This window comes from Chionomys nivalis, chromosome 11, assembly GCF_950005125.1.
Source record: "Chionomys nivalis chromosome 11, mChiNiv1.1, whole genome shotgun sequence".
Taxonomy (NCBI): Eukaryota; Metazoa; Chordata; class Mammalia; order Rodentia; family Cricetidae; genus Chionomys; species Chionomys nivalis.
The window spans coordinates 70522564-70539838 of NC_080096.1; the positions used below are offsets into that span (position 1 = coordinate 70522564).

General features: G+C 35.9%; 1 protein-coding gene across 2 annotated transcripts in view; it reads right to left on the minus strand.

Moving 5' to 3' along the window:
- Positions 1-1050: 1050 nt before the first annotated feature.
- Frmd3 (FERM domain containing 3) overlaps positions 1051-17275 on the minus strand; it is a 194495-nt gene continuing 178270 nt past the window's right edge. Inside the window, exons 14-15 of one of the 2 annotated variants that reach the window (XM_057785155.1) lie at positions 16556-17008; positions 1051-1259 (exon numbers count right to left, since the gene is read on the minus strand). In XM_057785155.1, coding sequence (XP_057641138.1) covers positions 1246-1259; positions 16556-17008 — 467 coding nt within the window. In that variant the 3' untranslated portion in view covers positions 1051-1245. Of the gene's footprint in view, positions 1260-13533; positions 17009-17275 lie in introns of those variants that run through there. The other variant, XM_057785154.1, reaches the window with a different exon arrangement.

Genomic DNA, 17275 nt, shown 5'->3' on the forward strand with positions numbered 1-17275 from the left:
AAGTAATTGTAATGGATTTCTATTTGATTCTCATTTTGTTTTCTTTTTAGTGCTGAATCTAGGAAAGCCTTCCATCATTGAACAGACTATACCATGATCCTGTGATTGTTGATAAATGTGAGAGCTATGATTGTAAAGCAGAAATTCTATTCTGTTTCAGTTTGCCATACATACAAAGTAACAACCCTGAAAAGCAGTTGAATGAGAGTATCTAGGGAATACAGAGTGCCTAGAAAGGTATTAGATGATTTCTGTTACTTTGGCATGCTCTTTCAAAATATTCTGTTTAATTGTGTATTTTTAAAAATATGGATGAAGCATATGGTAATCACTTAACCAGGAAGCACTGTGAGTCCATGACCACCACTGTAAGCCACAGCCTGAATTTCTGCCTGCAGAACTGTAATCTCAAACCATATTATCAAATTTAGGTTGACTGATCAGATTGAGTTTATTCACACTGACAAAAATTACAGTAGACCAAAACAAGAACATTGAATTTTTAACTACTTCTGAACAATGCAGCTGTCACACTTCATGCAAACTAAAATTACTTTCTTAACATATTCTCCATCTCAAAGAGTATTCTCAGAAATTCAATTATCAGAATAATAGTTCTGTGATTTAGTATTATCAAGGTGATGGATACCAGCTGGAATTTGCAAGATATGTTTCAATATGTAGTGCCCATAGAAAATAGCTCTTTATTCTATTAAGAGTATTCTGTTGTAACCAGGAAAATGGCCTTAGTGCCCTTTCTAAAGAGATATGTGCAGTAACTAAGGGTGTAGAGAAGGAAAATGTGGTTCTAACCAACTCTCTATGAGTTATGAACTGATTTCTAGTTTCTTCTATAATTAGTGAAGGCTGTATGGACCCATATTGGTGACAAATAACCTCTGATGCCTGATGCTTAGTGAAGAGAAATGCTCTGTATACTTTCTTTTGTTTTTGTGGCATTGGAAGTTAAAAGTCCTAAGCACTACCCACTACCATGCTATTATTCCAGTTTCCAGTAAATAAAAGACACAATGGCCAAGATGGTTCAAATCAATTTTACTAATGGATGGATCAATGCAGCTGCAGTCTGAGGCTAAGTGATATTTCTTTCTTCCTCTTTGAAGTGATGACAGCTGAGCCCTTTTGGCTGGCTCACAAATTTATCCACCCAGTCAGAGATAGAGGTTGGAATGTGGAGAACCGATATTGGATGGGTCCACCATGTGCAGGTCCTGCTGAGTCTGTTTATGGCATAGAGACTGGAAGTCCAAAAGCAGGTCCAAGACAGACAGAAAAAGAGAGAGAAGGAGGAGGATAAGTAACAGGGACATTCAGCACATTAACTCCCTCAAATAGAGAACGTCAGCCCAAAGATGCTCAAGTCCCATCAACCACAACATTCCTGAAGTCACTCCATAGGTAAAAGCATCTCACTAGTATTTGCTCTTTAGGGAATACTGTGAGAGAGTCTTCCTCTATTTGACCTTGCTGAAAATATAGGGTAAAATGAAAAGTAAATGTGACCTTTGATAAGAAACTCAATGTACTACACAGTATGCTATATTCTTGAAGTCCTTCTCCTCAATAGACACTTAATTAAGCTGCATCCAAGAAAATATTTCCCATCCACACAATTTCCCCACATATACTCCTATATTTGAAACTCTAGACAGAGCACACACATTTTATTACAAATGTCACACTTTTGTAGATTTCTTAGGGTTTATTCAAGGTTGAGAGCTGATTATCAAAAATGATTTCTTCTTCATTTTGGAACAGAAGAAGAATATTTCCCTGCCTTCATGAGGCCACATCACTGAGTGATGCTCAAGGTAATTTAAAAAAAGGAAAGGCATGCATTGTTTCTAAGCCCTGGGATAGGTATGAATCTCTAAATGTCAGTGGGTGTCAATACCTTCACCAACACGGAAAAGAGCACCAGAACTGCCAGAAACAGGACTGTAAGTTCCTAAGTCATGCAGACATTGAGCATTAAGCTCTGAGTTCTTTTCTGTCCTGGACTTTGGACTCTGTCCTAAGGATAGCTGGGTAAGAAAATTCAGCATATTCAGGAAACAACCACAACAAGGTGTTGGTGCTGCCTCATATATACAGAATTACTTTTTCAGCTGTGTGAAGAGTGGTGTTGAACTCCTGGCAAAATTCATCTGAACATTTGTTACGGCAATGTACAAATGAATGTACTTCTGGAGTACATTGTACTTCTGGAGTGGCAACAGAAGTACAATAATAAATTTTTTTCAAGCTTATAACAGGTAGAGGAGTTCCATTGGCAAGCATAACAGAATTAAGCAAGTCTGATGCAACTTCTCTGGAACAGGAACTCCCTTTTCTAGACTGTGGTGAAAGTTCCTAACTTCTAGTACTTTGAAAACATCTTTCCTCTTTTTCCTGCTTATTTTCTATGTCTCTGTTTTTTAATTTATTTTTATTTTTTTATATTTTTTTTTATTATTTATTTATTAAAGATTTCTGCCTTCTCCCCACCACCACCTCCGATTTCCCTCCCCCTCCCCCATCAAAAATGGGACCTCCTGAGACTGAGAGGCTTCTGTAAAGCAAAGGACACTGTCATTAAGACAAAAAGGCAACCCACTGACTGGGAGAAGATCTTCACCAACCCCGCAACAGACAAAGGTCTGATCTCCAAAATATATCGAGAACTCAAGAAAGTAGACCGTAAAGGGCTAATCAACCCAATTAAAAAATGGGGCACTGAGCTGAACAGAGAATTCTCAACAGAAGAAGTTCGAATGGCCAAAAGACATTTAAGGTCATGCTCAACTTCCCTAGCGATCAGGGAAATGCAAATCAAGACAACTTTAAGATACCATCTTACACCTGTCAGAATGGCTAAAATAAAAAACACCAATGATAGCCTTTGCTGGAGAGGTTGTGGAGAAAGGGGTACACTCATCCATTGCTGGTGGGAATGCAAACTTGTGCAACCACTTTGGTAAACAGTGTGGCGGTTTCTCAGGAATTTCGGGATCCACCTACCCCTGGACCCAGCAATACCACTCTTGGGAATATACCCAAGAAATGCCTTATATTTATTTATTATGTATACAATATTCTGTCTGCATGTATCCCTGCACGCCAGAAGAGGACACCAGACCTCATTACAGATGGTTGTGAGCCACCACGTGGTTGCTGGGAATTGAACTCAGGACCTTTGGAAGAGCAGGCAATGCTCTTAACCGCTGAGCCACCTCTCCAGCCCTGTTTTTTTTTTTATTTTTAATACAATATATGTTGATCTTATTCTTTCTCTTCTTCCAGCTTCTCCCAAATCTTCTTTATTTCTCTACCCACCACCTATGTTCGTTCATTCATTCATTCATTCATTCATCCATCCATTCATTCTCTCTCCCTCTTTCTCTCTCTCTCTTCCTCTCTCTCTCTCTCTCTCTCTCTCTCTCTCTCACACACACACACAACACAACACAACACATACATACACATAAAATAAAAATAAAGGTCACAGTAAGCAAGTAAACAAGACAAAGAAAAGAAAAACCAAAACCAACCAAACAAACAAAAATCCAAAAAACAAAAACCATGAGTCCACTTTGTGTTGATCAACTACTACTGGGCATGCATCCTTTCTTGCAGTTTTGTTCATTTATCTAGTGACACTCCACTGTAGAAAACTGATTTTCCCTTTCCTAGCAAGTATCAGTCGCAAATAGCTTCTGGTTAGGGGTGGAACTTTGTGTCCACTTCTTAGTGCTAAGTTCTTGTTTGGTTTGAATCTATGCAGGTCTTATGCATGCCTGGCAGTCTCTGTGAGTCTAAGTGTGTATTGATCCTGTTACATTTTGAACATGCTATTTTCTTGGAGTCACATACCTTACAGTCTAAGCACCTGCTCCTCTGCATATATCCTTGAGCCATGAGGGCAGGGCCTTAATAATGACATCCCATTTAACTAAATCTATGCTCCAATTACTCTCTGCACACTGTTCAGTTGTGGGTATCTGTGTAGCACAGATTCTAACTGGTCTTAATAAAAGAAACTTGGAGACAGCTATCAGGGAATGAAAGCTGAAGGACCAGAGCAGCAGAGTGGCCAGCCACTAGAGTTCTTACCTTGACTAATGCTCATACCAAAGGGGCAACCCTGTTCACAAACTACCTCCTCAGACTGCGTCCTCAGACTCACTGTGTCCTCAGACTGACAATCTCAAACTGCTGCCTCAAACTGATTGCTTCAGACAGCAGCCTCAGACTTTGCTGAGCTCCTGTCTCCTCCTGCCCAGACATATCTCTCTTGTCTCCACTCCCCTAGTCCTGGGATTAAAGGCATATGATACCAAGTGCTAGGATCTCCTTTGCATGAGCTGTTTCTCTTTTAGACTGTATTAATTTTGTGCAGCCCAGGGTGGCCTTGAACTAACAGAGATCCATCTTCCTCTGTTTTCTGAGTCCAAGGAGTAAAGGTATATGCCACCACTGCCTGGCCTCTAGTAGTTTTGCTCTGCACTTTTATCTTCAGGCAAGCATTATTTATTAAAACGCAGACAAAATATGACTACGTTTCCCCTTTTATATCTAAAATAAAAAAGAAAGCTATAACTAATACAAGAAAAACAATATACAATATATATATATATATATATATATAGGCAACACGTATATCAACAATGCTTAGTCTGTGTGCATTTAACAAATTCAGAGAAAATACTCCATTAACTATTCTTTCTTGGTAAGTGCAAAGTCCTGTACCTAGTTTACGTTCTATCACAATTTGCCTACCACCCAAGACTATCTTTTCATGTCTCTCAACCTTATACATCTTACACCTCTTTAATGAATTTCTTTTCTGAGTATGGTAAATAAGGAAAACTATAACTATCTAGTCTCCAACTCCCTTGGAGACCCAAGAGGAAAATAATGTTAACTGAGTAAGCAGGAGCTGCGTGCAAACGACTTCCAAAAAATGCAAAAAAGGACAGAGACAGCTGGCTGACTGCGTGGATAGTCATCCAAGGTTCCTCTGCAATGTTGGTACATCCATCTTCAGCCTAAAGGTCTAGAATATTCAACAGACTTTTCTGTGAAGCAAGATTTTTGAAGGACTGCCATGCCTTGTCTTGGCAAGTTTGGAAGTCACTCTCTTTTGGGTCCTGCTTCTCCAATTAGGACAGCATACTGTCAGCAGTCAAGGAAGGAGCATTTTATTACCCAGTGGCTTACTTTTGCCACAAAGAAAGTAAATTCCATGTCAAGTTTCTTCAATGCCCATCATCTTCTCCGAAGTATATTAGTATTGCCAAGGAACACATCTCATTAGCTCTGTGCTCTGTTCTTCTGGCAAGCTTTATTTGTTAAAACATAAATAAAATATCACTACATCTCTGAGTTAATTAACATGTATGTATACAAGAAGAAATGTCTCTGATGAAGACTAATCAATGTATTGACCTAAGGGTATATTACTATACCATTAGGAGTCATTTCATTGCTATGTTCCTTTAGCAAAATACTACTAGTAGATATTCTCTTAGGGGCTATGGCCTATCTAATTTCAGGATGTTGGCCACTGTCAGTGTCAAGTATGGGTTCTGTTTCCTGGAGTGGGCCTTAAACCCAATAAGAAAGTGGATGGTTTCTCCCATAGCATTTGTACCACTGTCCCACCATTATACTTTGCAGGAAGACCACCAGTGTAGGTTATAGGTTTGTAGCTGGGCAATATTGATAACTAACTTTCTCTTCTAGTTGTACACAGAGTATCTTCTTGCACTATGAATGCTAGTCAGTAAGGGTGAAGCTTCTATTTGGATACCAGCTCAATTTCTTCATGTTCAATGACATAAGTAAGTGGTTGTGGAAGGTAATAAATAGCTTTGGCAGTAGCTTGTGATGTTTTGTGGGTATGTCTATGGGATCCTGTTGTCCAATGACTCTAAAAGATATAAACACTTTCCAACACTGGGGCTTTCACTTTCTTGCATAATATGTTTAGTTAGGGGTATATTCTCCCTAATTATATGGTGATCCCATTGAAATTAATTTCATGTATGTATTTTTATAAGGAGGCTTCTATAGTGTAGGTTTCTATATGGCTGTTCAAAAAGTCTCTTTAGTATTAGTTATTCCCCTTTTTCATATTCTCCCCTTTATCCTGACATCCCATTCTCCTTCCCATTTAGTCTTTGTTTTCCAGTTTCTCCTTTATCTCTTTATAACACTATATTCTATTTTCCTTTCCTTGGGAGATCTTCTCCCCAGCTGGTCTCTAACTAGTGACCTAGCCTCTGTGGTTATTTGGATTAAACACAAATATCTAAAGATTGAAAGCCGAAAGAGAGTAAAACAAAAACAAAAACAAAAACAAAAAAAGAATATACACAGCATATGTCTTTTTGGGTTCTGATTACCTCATGGATGATATTTTTTATCTCCATCTATTTACCTGAAAATTTCATAATTTCTTTTTCTTACCGCTGAAAAATAATATGCTCTTTTATTGTACTCTGCTTTCATTATCCATTCATCAGTTGATGGATATAGAGGTTGTCTCAATTTTCTGGCTATTATATTATACTGGTCTACAGTAATATAAATTTGGATAAGTAAGTATCTCTGAAGTATGAGGTAGCATCCTTTAGGTATATGCCCAAGAGTAGTAAAGCTGGATCTTGTGGTAGATAAAATTTTCTTTTTTTGAAAGAACTTTCACACTGATGTTCATAGTAACTATCAGTTTCAACTCTTACCAGAAATGAATGTGTTCCCTTTCCCCACACTCTTGTCAGCACATGCTGTCAACTGTTTATTGATGTGGTTCATTCTGACAGGGGTATGAAGAAACCTCAAAGTAATTAATTTGCATTTTTCTGCTGGCTCCGAATGTTGAACATGTATTTAATTGCTTCTCAGCTATTTGTCATTCATCTTTTGAGAACTTTCTGTTTAACTTTATACCTCATTTTAATTAGGATATCTCCTCTTCCTTCCTTCCTTCCTTCCTTCCTTCCTTCCTTCCTTCCTTCCTTCTTTCCTTCCCTCCTTTCTTTCTAGGATGGGGTTTCTCTGTGTAGCCTTGGCTGTCCTGGAACTCACTGTGTAGACCAAGCAGGCCTCAAACTCATAGAGATCCACTTGCTTCTGTCTCCTGAGTACTGAGATTAAAGGCGTGTGCCACCATTGCCTGGCTATGTTTATTTTCTTAATGTTCAAATTTTTTAATATTATAGATATTAATCTTCTACCAGATCCATAATTGGTAAACATTTTTCAACACTTATATGCTGGCATTTTGCACACTCAATGGTATCCTTTGCTGCATAGAAGTTTTTTGTTGTTATTGTCACTGTTGATTTACTTCATATGGTCCCATTTATTAACTGTTGGTCTAAGTTCCTATATTATCATTGTTCTGCTCAGAAAGTTCTTTCTTGTGCCAGTGAGTTCAATCCTTTTCCTTACTTTATCTTCTATCAGATTCAGGGAATCTGGTCTTTTATTTAGGTATTTTATCCACCAGGAGATGAGTTTTGTGTAAGAAGATAGACATGAACCTGTTTTAATTCTTCTACATGCAACCATCCATGTTGACCAAAGTCATGTGTTGAAGATGCTCTCATTTTTCCAGTGTATATTTTTGGCTTCCTTGTCAAAAATCAGTTATCCATTGTGTATGGAATTATGTTTGTGTCTTTGATTTGATTCCATTGTTCAATGTGTCTGTTTGCATGCCAATACTCTGTAATACAATTTGAAATCTGTGATGATAATAGCTCTAGGAGTTCTTTTATTTTTCTGTATTTTTTTTAGCTATCCTGAGCTTTCTTTCTTTTTTTGGGGGGGGTGCTTCAATATGAAGTTAAAGACTGATCTTTTAGTTTCTGTGCAGAATTTTGTTGGTTGTTTTATTTTTAGAAACTGTTTCTCTGATGTCTTTCTCAGTATGTCAGTTATTTGTATATAGAAACTCTACTGATTTATATGTTAATTTTGTATCCCACCATTTTTCTAAAAGTGTTGATTAGCTATAGGGATTTTCTGGTGAAATCTTTAGGAGATATATCTCCTAAAGATTTCACTGAATATAATATATTCAGAAAAAAGTGTACTTTGACACCTTCTCTTCCTATTTGTATGCCCTTGATTTCCTTCAGTTCTTTCAGTGCTCTAGATAAAACTTCATGTACTATATTAATAGGTATGGAGACAATGGACTTGTCTTCTTTCTGATTTTAGTGGAAATGCTTTGAATTTCTCTCCGTGTAAGATGATATTGGCTGGAAAATTGCTGTAAATTACCTTTACTATGCAGTGTATTTCCCTTGTATGCCTAATCTCCCAAGACTTCTATCATGAAGGGATTTTGGATTTTATCACAGGGTTTATTTTGCATCTACAGAAATTATTATGTGCTTTACTGTCATTCAGTCTATTTAAGTGATGGATTATACATTTATTGATTTACATATGTTGATTTACATACATGCATCTCTGAATGAATCCAACTTGATTATGGTTGTATAATCTTTTTTATGTGTTCTGTAATTTAGTTTGTAAGTATTTTATAGAGCAGTTTTGTATGTTGCGGGGCGGTTTGAATAAAAATGTTCCCCATAGACTCATATATTTAAATGATTGATCCCTAATTGGTGGAACTGTTTTGGGAAATTTTTGTTCTATTGTTTTAAAGAGATACGATAATCATGGCAGCTGTTATAAATGACAGCATTTAGTTGGGAGCTTGCTTATAGTTTCAGAGATTTGTCCATTATCATCATTGTGGGGAGCATGATTGCATGTAGGCAGACATGGTGCTGGAGAAGTAGCTGAGGGTACTACATTCTGATCTGTAGGCAGAGAGAGAGATAGGAGAGAGAGAGAACAAAAACTGAGCTTGTTCATGGGTTTTGGAAACATCAAAGCCCACCCCAAATGACACATTTCTTCTAACAAGGCCACACCTACTACAAGGCCACACCTTCTAATTATTTTAATCTTTTCAAACAGTTGTACCCCATTATGACTAAATATTCAAATATATGAGTCATTTTTGTTCAAAAAAACCATAGGACATCTTTTAAGATTTAGTTTTGTTTGAGGAGGTATTTGGGGTTGACGTTTGAGGTTTCAAATTTAGTATCAGGTCCACTTTCTCTCTCTGTTTCTCTCCTCTCTCCCCTCCCCCCTGTGTGTCTGTATGTCCCAACTCATAGATAAAACATAAGCTCTCATCTACTGCTCTAGTACCATACCTTCCTGTCTAATGACATACTCCCCACCATGATAATGGTCAAGAACTCACCCTTTGTAATAGTTATCAAGCCACCAATAAAATGCTTTCTTTTATGGGTTGCCTTGGTCATAGTGTCTCTTCATAGGAATAAAAAAGTAACTAAGAAAGCAGGGCGGTGGTGGCGCAGGCCTTTAATCCGAGCACGCAGGAGGCAGAGGCAAGCAGATCGCTGTGAGTTCGAGGCCAGCCTGGTCTACAAGAGCTAGTTCCAGGACAGGAACCAAAAACTACGGAGAAACCCTGTCTCAAAAAATCCAGAAAAAAAAAGTAACTAAGACATACATTCATAAAATTATTATTCTATAATTTTCCTTTTCTGTTGGAAATTTGTATTTAAGTATCAGAGATTAGAATGGCTCCATAAAAATAGCTAGGAAAATTCCTTCATTTCTTATATTGTGGAATTATTTGAAAACCACTGCCATTAGGTCTTTGAATGTCTGGTGTAGATTCTATACTGACTGCATCTGGTCTTGAGCTTTTCTAGTTGGGAGATTTTTAATCGCCACTTCTATTTTCCTAGGGGATTCCTGTTTATTTAAATCACTCATTTCACCTTGATCTAACTTTTGTAGATCAAATATATCACAAAATTTAAAATGTCTTTGACTTTTTGAATTTCACTGGTAAATGTTGTGATGTCTCACTTTTCATCTCTAAATTTATTAATTTGGATCTTTTCTCTCTATCTTTTGATTGATTGGGTGAAGGGTTTAATCTTGCTGATTTCTTTTTTTTTCAATGAAGCACCTCTTTGTTTCATTGGTTTTTTGTATTGTTTTTGTTTGCTTATTTGTTTCTATTTTTATTGGTTTTAGCCCTGAATTTGATTATTTCTTCCCATGTACTCTTTTTGGGTTTCATTTTTTTGTTCTTATAGAGATTTTAGGTATGTGTTTGAATTACTAATATGAATCTATCTATTATTATACTGTAGGGACATAGTGCTAAAAGCTTGTCTCTTAAAATTGTTTTCTTTGTGTCCCATATATTTGGATTAATATGGTTTCATTTCCACTAAATTCTATAACATTTTTTATTTCCTTTTAGGTTTCTATTAAGACATATTTTTCATTCAGTAGTGAGTTGTTCACTTGTTATAAGTTTGTATACTTTCTACTTTTTTGTTGTTTTTGATAGCTAGCATTTATCCATTGTATCAGATAAGATGCAGGGTGTTATTTCAATTTTTTCATATTTGCTTAAATTTGATTTGTATCCTTACATGTGCTCAATTTTGGAGAAAGTTGTATGAGCTTCTGAGAAGCATGTGTTTTCTTCAGATTTTGAGTGGAATGTTCTATAGCTATATGCTACACCCATTTGCTTTATAATGTTATTTAACTCTTACATTTTTCTATTTATTTATATTTTTCTGGACAAACAGTTGGTCACAGTGGGGCATTGAAGTCACCCACTTTTACTGTGTGAGAGTTAATATGTGATTTTTTTTTATCTGCAGTAGTGCTTCTTTACAAAAATAGGTGCCTTTGTGTTTGATGCAGAAATGTTTAGAATTGCAATATCTTCTTGGTGAATTTTTTTTCTTAAATTTAGTAACCTTCCCTATCTCTTTTTTTAAATGAAAAAAATAAGGTCATGTTTATTTTGTATTCCAAACACCCCTATTTCTAACATTTGCACAGATACCACAGAATATAATATTAATGTTCAACAATTGTAAGACTGGCTTAAAAGTATGATGGTTGGTCCATCCATGATTTCTCAGGCTTATTTCCACAGGATGGGAGGCCCATCTGCTTCCTTTGATTTCAAGGGCAGAAAGCACCACAGGACAGGTCTCCTAATATTGTCCTGTGTACAACCTACAGCTGATCCTTGCTCCAGGGGTGGAGAGATAGACTAGGTTACTGAGGATATCTGGGTGTCAGGGAACCAGAGACTGGGAGGTTGGCTGCTTCCATCTTGGCCCAGGCTCTTGTTTTTTTGGGGGGAGTAGAATTTATATTTTCTTTTTTCCCCTATTTATTTTGATTAGTTATAGTTTAAATTCTATTTTGTCAGATATTCCAAAAGCTTTCCTGTTTGTTTCCTAGTTCCATGTACTTGGAATATCCTTTTTCCATCCTTTATACCTAAGGTGATGTCTGTCCTTAATGGTTAGGTGTGTTTCTTGCGTGCAATAGAAAGATGAATACTGTCATCTAATCCACATCTTAATCTGTATCTTTTAATTGGGTACTTGAGACCATACTGAGAGTTATTAATAAACAATTTTTATTAATCTTATTATTTTGTTGTTATGGTATGGACTTTGCCCCTCTCTTTTAATGTTCTGGGATTATGTTTTACTTGTGCCATCTTTAATACAGTCAGCTTTAAGACTGAAGGTTTTCTTCTTTCCTTCTTTAGAGCTGTGTTGGTAGACTGTTTAAATATGCTTTCACCAGGGAATGCTTTTCTTTGTCAGTTCCATTTTATAGTGTTTCTGGGGTTAGTAGTCTGGACTGTGATCTGCTGTCTTTCGGAGTATGCATGACATACATCTTGCCCTTCTGATGTTCAGGGTATCCACTAAAAAAATCAGATGTTATTCTAATGAGTCTTCCTTTATATGTTACATGGTTTTTTCTTCTTGCAATGATCAATACCCACTGATCTGTACATTTAGTGTTTTGAATAATATGTATGATAGGGAACTTACTTTCTATTCTTGTCTATTAGGTGTTGTTTATGCTTCTTATACTTCGATCACTTTCTTTAGATTGGAAAATTTTCTTTTATTATTCTGTTAAAAGTATTATTTGGCTTTTTACTTGGGTTTCTTCTCCTTTTTTCCATATCTATTATTTATAATTTTATTCTTTTCATAGTGTCATAGATTTTCTGGATGTTTTATACTTGGATTTTTAAAAGAATTAAAATTTTCACCAGGTGGTGGTGATGTGCATCTTTAATCCCAGTACGCAGGAGGCAGAGGCATTCTTATCTCTGTGAGTTTGAAGCCTCCTGGTCTACAGAGAGAGCTGTAGGACACCCAGATCTACACAGAAAAATCCTGTCTAGAAAACAACCAAACCAAAATATCAACTTTTTTTTTGACTGAACTGTTCGTTTCTTCTACCCTTTTTTCAATTCCTAAAATGTTGTCTTCCAAGTTCTTTACTCTGTTGGTTAGGACTACCCCCCCCGAGTTTCCCCTCCAGGTTTATTTCAGTTTGTGCTTTGTTCAGTGATTTTTTCCTTCTTTCCCATTTCTGAAATAGTTTTAATTTTTTTATTAAGCTATTTGTGTTCCATGGTTTTCATTAGGTCTTCTTCATAAAGAAGACCTATGTAAAATTGCTATTTTGAAGCCTCTGTCTTGTATTTCAGTTAAATTTCTTTCTCCAGGACATATTACAAATAGGGTTTCTGGCTTCTGGAGAATGCATATTGTCTTGATTGTTCATATTTTTTTTTTCTGGAACTCAGGCATCTGGAGTTATGACATTTGAAGTGATTTTGGTGTCTTGTTTTTGTTGTGTGGATGTTCTTTTCTTTGGTTGCTGTTGCCCAATCTAGATCCTAGCACATTGTGGTGGTATGATGTCCTTGATTCCTACCCTAGTGTGGTGGTTGTGGGGTTTTTGTTAGAGAGTCATTCTGAGTTTCCATGGGGAGTTCACAAAGGAATTAGTTGATTTGAACGGCATGGCTGAAGAGTGCAGCAGGAAGAACTAAGGCTAATTTGGACCTGGGTTTGCACCAAGTCCTAAAGGGACCGAAGTAGACTGGGAGGAGGGGCTAAGGTAGGAAGGAAGTGGCAAAATTAAAAGTACAGAGAGATCTGAATGGAGAACAGAAAAGGGAAAAAGTGTATTAGGAAGGAGAAAAAGTGTGGTCTTTAATCTGTTCGAGTTTAATGATTTTTCAGACATCTATGGTGGTTCTGTGTCTCTGGTATAAACAAATTCTGTGTATCAGCAGGCAGTCACAAAGGAACGAAGACAGGTTAGAAGAAATGGCTGAAAAGGGCAGTGGAAAAGACTTAAGTGGTCCCTATATCACAGTTCTGCACAAAATGACAGTCCCAAACATATACCTCTATTTAATACCATTAATTTGACCAATTATTTCTTTTAAACTGGAGAGCATTTTTTATGCTTATTTTTCTAGTTGGCCCTTAGTAACTTCAGTAGAATATTAGAAAATTTCCTTCATCACTTAGCACACATCTTCCTATAGTTTCTATCCATTACTTTACATAAAATAAAACTGATTGAAAAAATATTTTACCCCAGAGTATTTTATTAGAGATTCCTGCCACCATATTAACAGACAAACAATCTGGATGTTGACATAGAAATGCTAATTCCAGTATACAAAGATACAGCTCAATAACAGTAATATGGCCCCCATCTCTTTTGTTACTTCAATGAAATTAACTCATGGTAAATTCTTCCCAGAACTATGTACATAAATATTAGACAAACTACAAAATATACTGTAAATACTTAACACACATTATGCTTCAAGCTCAGAAATATATGATCCTTTTCCTACATCATTCTCATTATAGAGCTCATATTAGCACTAAAAACGACTGTGTATATATATTTACTTGCTCTCTCTCTCTCTTTTTCTGTGTATGTACACAAACCCACAAATGTACATAAGTACTTTCATGAAATAATCAGTCACTTAAGACTCCACATATCTTGATATCACAGTATCTGAGAAAGAAAGAAACAAAAGTATTACACAAATTCCTCACCTGGGGCAAAATAGCACAAGTCAGTATGTATGAAAGGCATGTGGGTAATATCTATACAAACACATAAATACATTTCTTTTATAAATACACATATACCAATGATACAGAATATTCAAATTCTCATGTACTTGCTTTGAACTCTCAATCTCATTATTCTATATACTGACTATTTTTTGAAGAATGTCTTCTTCATTTATCTAAAAAAACTGATTAAATCTTTCTACAATAAATGGATGTTTCTTAAAGGCTTTAATTCTGTACCAAATGAATGGCATTATAGGATTCCAGTGTTAGGCTTTATCATTATTGTTTTAATTTAGAAGTTCCTATTTTGTCTTTTCTTAAAAGAATTTCTACTCCACAATGAACTGTTCCTCAAAAGAAGGGTGATGCAAGCTGTAAATGCTAAAACTGCCTGCAGCTTGCTCCTTATTAATCTGCATGCATGTATTACATTTTATATATGTCTTGTTTTCTTTTTATATTTTATAATATAAACATGCTATCTCATAATTTAAAAATATTAATTAACTTAAATATTATTTTTAAAAGAAGGTCAGATGAGTTATCTTGGTCAGCACTTCAAAGACGATATGAAGCACAATTAAACAGGTGAGTAATTTTTTTATCAACTGCACTGGAGTTTTCCCATTCTAGAGTGTATGATTTCAAAGTCATATAAAAGAAAAGGAAAAAATTAAAATTCAGTCAAAATGCTGATCAATAGCAAACTTTCAAAAATGTCTTAATGTCCAAGTCATAGAAAATATATTTCTATACCTGTATAAATCATGGATGCAATAGCAAGTATATATTATAATGCATTCAACTCAAAGTCCCAAGGCTGACTTTCAAAGTTTACTTTCAAAATAATCATCTAATAAAGCACTCAGAGCTGTACTAAGTAAGCATGACTATAGTGTAGTATGTAGAGATTGTGTGTCCAATCCCTTTATAATCAAAGCAATGTGATATTTTTAACATAGGTAAAAATTATGTTGTAATCTCTATACTTCCTTGATTCTTACTCCTTATATAGTGTTGGTAAGTGACCAGCAATGGAAAGCACCAGATGTTTTCTATCTTGGGTCAACTGATATGAAGGTATTTATCATTTCTTTTGTCTGCTGTTCTCTTCCATTGTTTACTTTATCCAAACAGAATTGGTGTATCATCTGATGGTTCACGTCATTGTTTCAATGGAAGCCTCAATTACAAGAGTTTAGAACGTAAAAAAAAAAAAAACTTATAAAGGAGATCTCGTTCTCTCTGTCTCTCACTGTCTGTCTCTTACACACACACACACACACACACACACACACACACACACACACACACCATGAAATTTCATCCAGACAATGAAAGCATGAGGGATCCCAAAATTTCACCTTAAAATTTCTCCACTTTTATTAACTAAACATGATTTTATGACCCCAGAAAGTGAGTGCACAGCTCTTTACACTGAGTGCCACATATCACCATCACTTCTATAAAAGAAACCATAAGCTTATCACCTCTGGCCTAGCCGTCTCACCAGAACTCTTCTTTGCTACTTTCTATTTGTCAAACTCCTGCCTGCTTTCACATAGATTAGTAAACAATAAAGAATTAACTAGTGGATCTTTTGCAATTTTACTATTGCAAGTAGCATCAATTTCTTTTAAAAACACTCTGCTTTCCCAGCTCAAATATATGGGCAAAATGCAAATGAAACTAGAAGATTATCTTGTCTAAAACTTTGAAAACTGGACCCCACAATGTCAACTCAGGGTTCTCCTTGCTTACGTCTTCTAGTTCAATCGTCTTTTTTGAATACTTACTATAGTTTTTACTATCTTTTTACAAAGTCATATGCAGGTAATAAATTATGGGATTAGTTAGCCAAAAAATATCATTAAAAAACTCAGGTGCCAAAACACTAAAAAATTCCATGTGCATTAGTTTTACAATATGTATACTTAAATAACTCCAGAAAGCTTTTTTTTTTGCTAAAAATTTACCAAAATAGTTAGAACACATAAAAATATTTTTTTTAAAAAAACTGAAAAAATCCCAGCATCAACTCATTTGTATAGGCATCAGTAAGAGGACGTTATTTTTACCAAAGGTTATATTAAAAAGATTGTATTTTTACTAAAATTCTGATTCTGAACATTATAGCTCACAATAAAGAAACAGGAATACCTAACTCCAATGTACTATATATTATGGTATGATAAGGAGATTTTTCTTTTTTTGGTTACTTCAAGGCTGCCTTTCTGAAGGATAACTAAAAGAGTTATATTTGATTTAAATTTACTTAAGTTTAATTTCAAGGTTTGAGCATTTTGTTAAGAGATAAAGCTAACCAAAACCTACTGAAAATGATATCACTACTATTAAAGATAGCCCTTAGTCTCATCAGATATGAACCTATGAACAACCGAGCATACAGAGAAAGATGTTGACCTTCTCAGCCACCCACTCTTTCAGGGGACAGTAATATTCATAGTGAAACTGCTCAAACTCTGGTGTCTGACGGATTTCGCATAAGAAGGAGAGATCAATACCTGACTCCAAAAGGAGGAGGAGCAGGGGAAATACAAACAGCAGCAGTCCCAGGCCCACCACAAGGAGCCTGGAGAAACTCTTGACCAGGGGGTTGACCCAGATATGGCCAGTCAGGATGGAATAGCTCCACGACAAAGCTTGGCGAGCTTCCTTCAGCTCCTCCTCTTCAGCTATCAAAAAGGCATTTTCATCTGCTTCCAGCTCCTCAAAAGAATCTGTGTCTTCTCTTTCTAACTCGAGCCTAGATGGACAGTCAAAGAGCATGTTGATTTCATCATCATCCACTGGGGTAGGGAGCAGGCTGGCACTGGGATTGTATGCTAGTTCAGAGATGGTCAAGGGGTCTTCCACTTTATCTTCCTCTTCACTCAGAGGATCTGCACACCGAGCTCCCTTCACTGGTGAGCTGACAGTCAGTGGCTCAGAAACATCTTCTTTTGGCAATGGGGCACCTAGTAAAAAACATTATTTTATAAAGTTTAAATTTCAGATTTGCTAGGTTACAAAAATTTGTAGGTAGAAACATGGAGAGTTCAAGGAATATGTTAGACTACTCAGTGGCATATTGATGTTAGACAAAATCACATTAGTAAATTCTCAGCTCAACATGATAACCTAAAATAAACAACAAAAATCAACAGTTTGAAGTAATACAACAGTTAAGTATATTATTTGGTCTGAAAACCTTAAACTGGAGTCAAGTCTTTAAGAAAAATAAA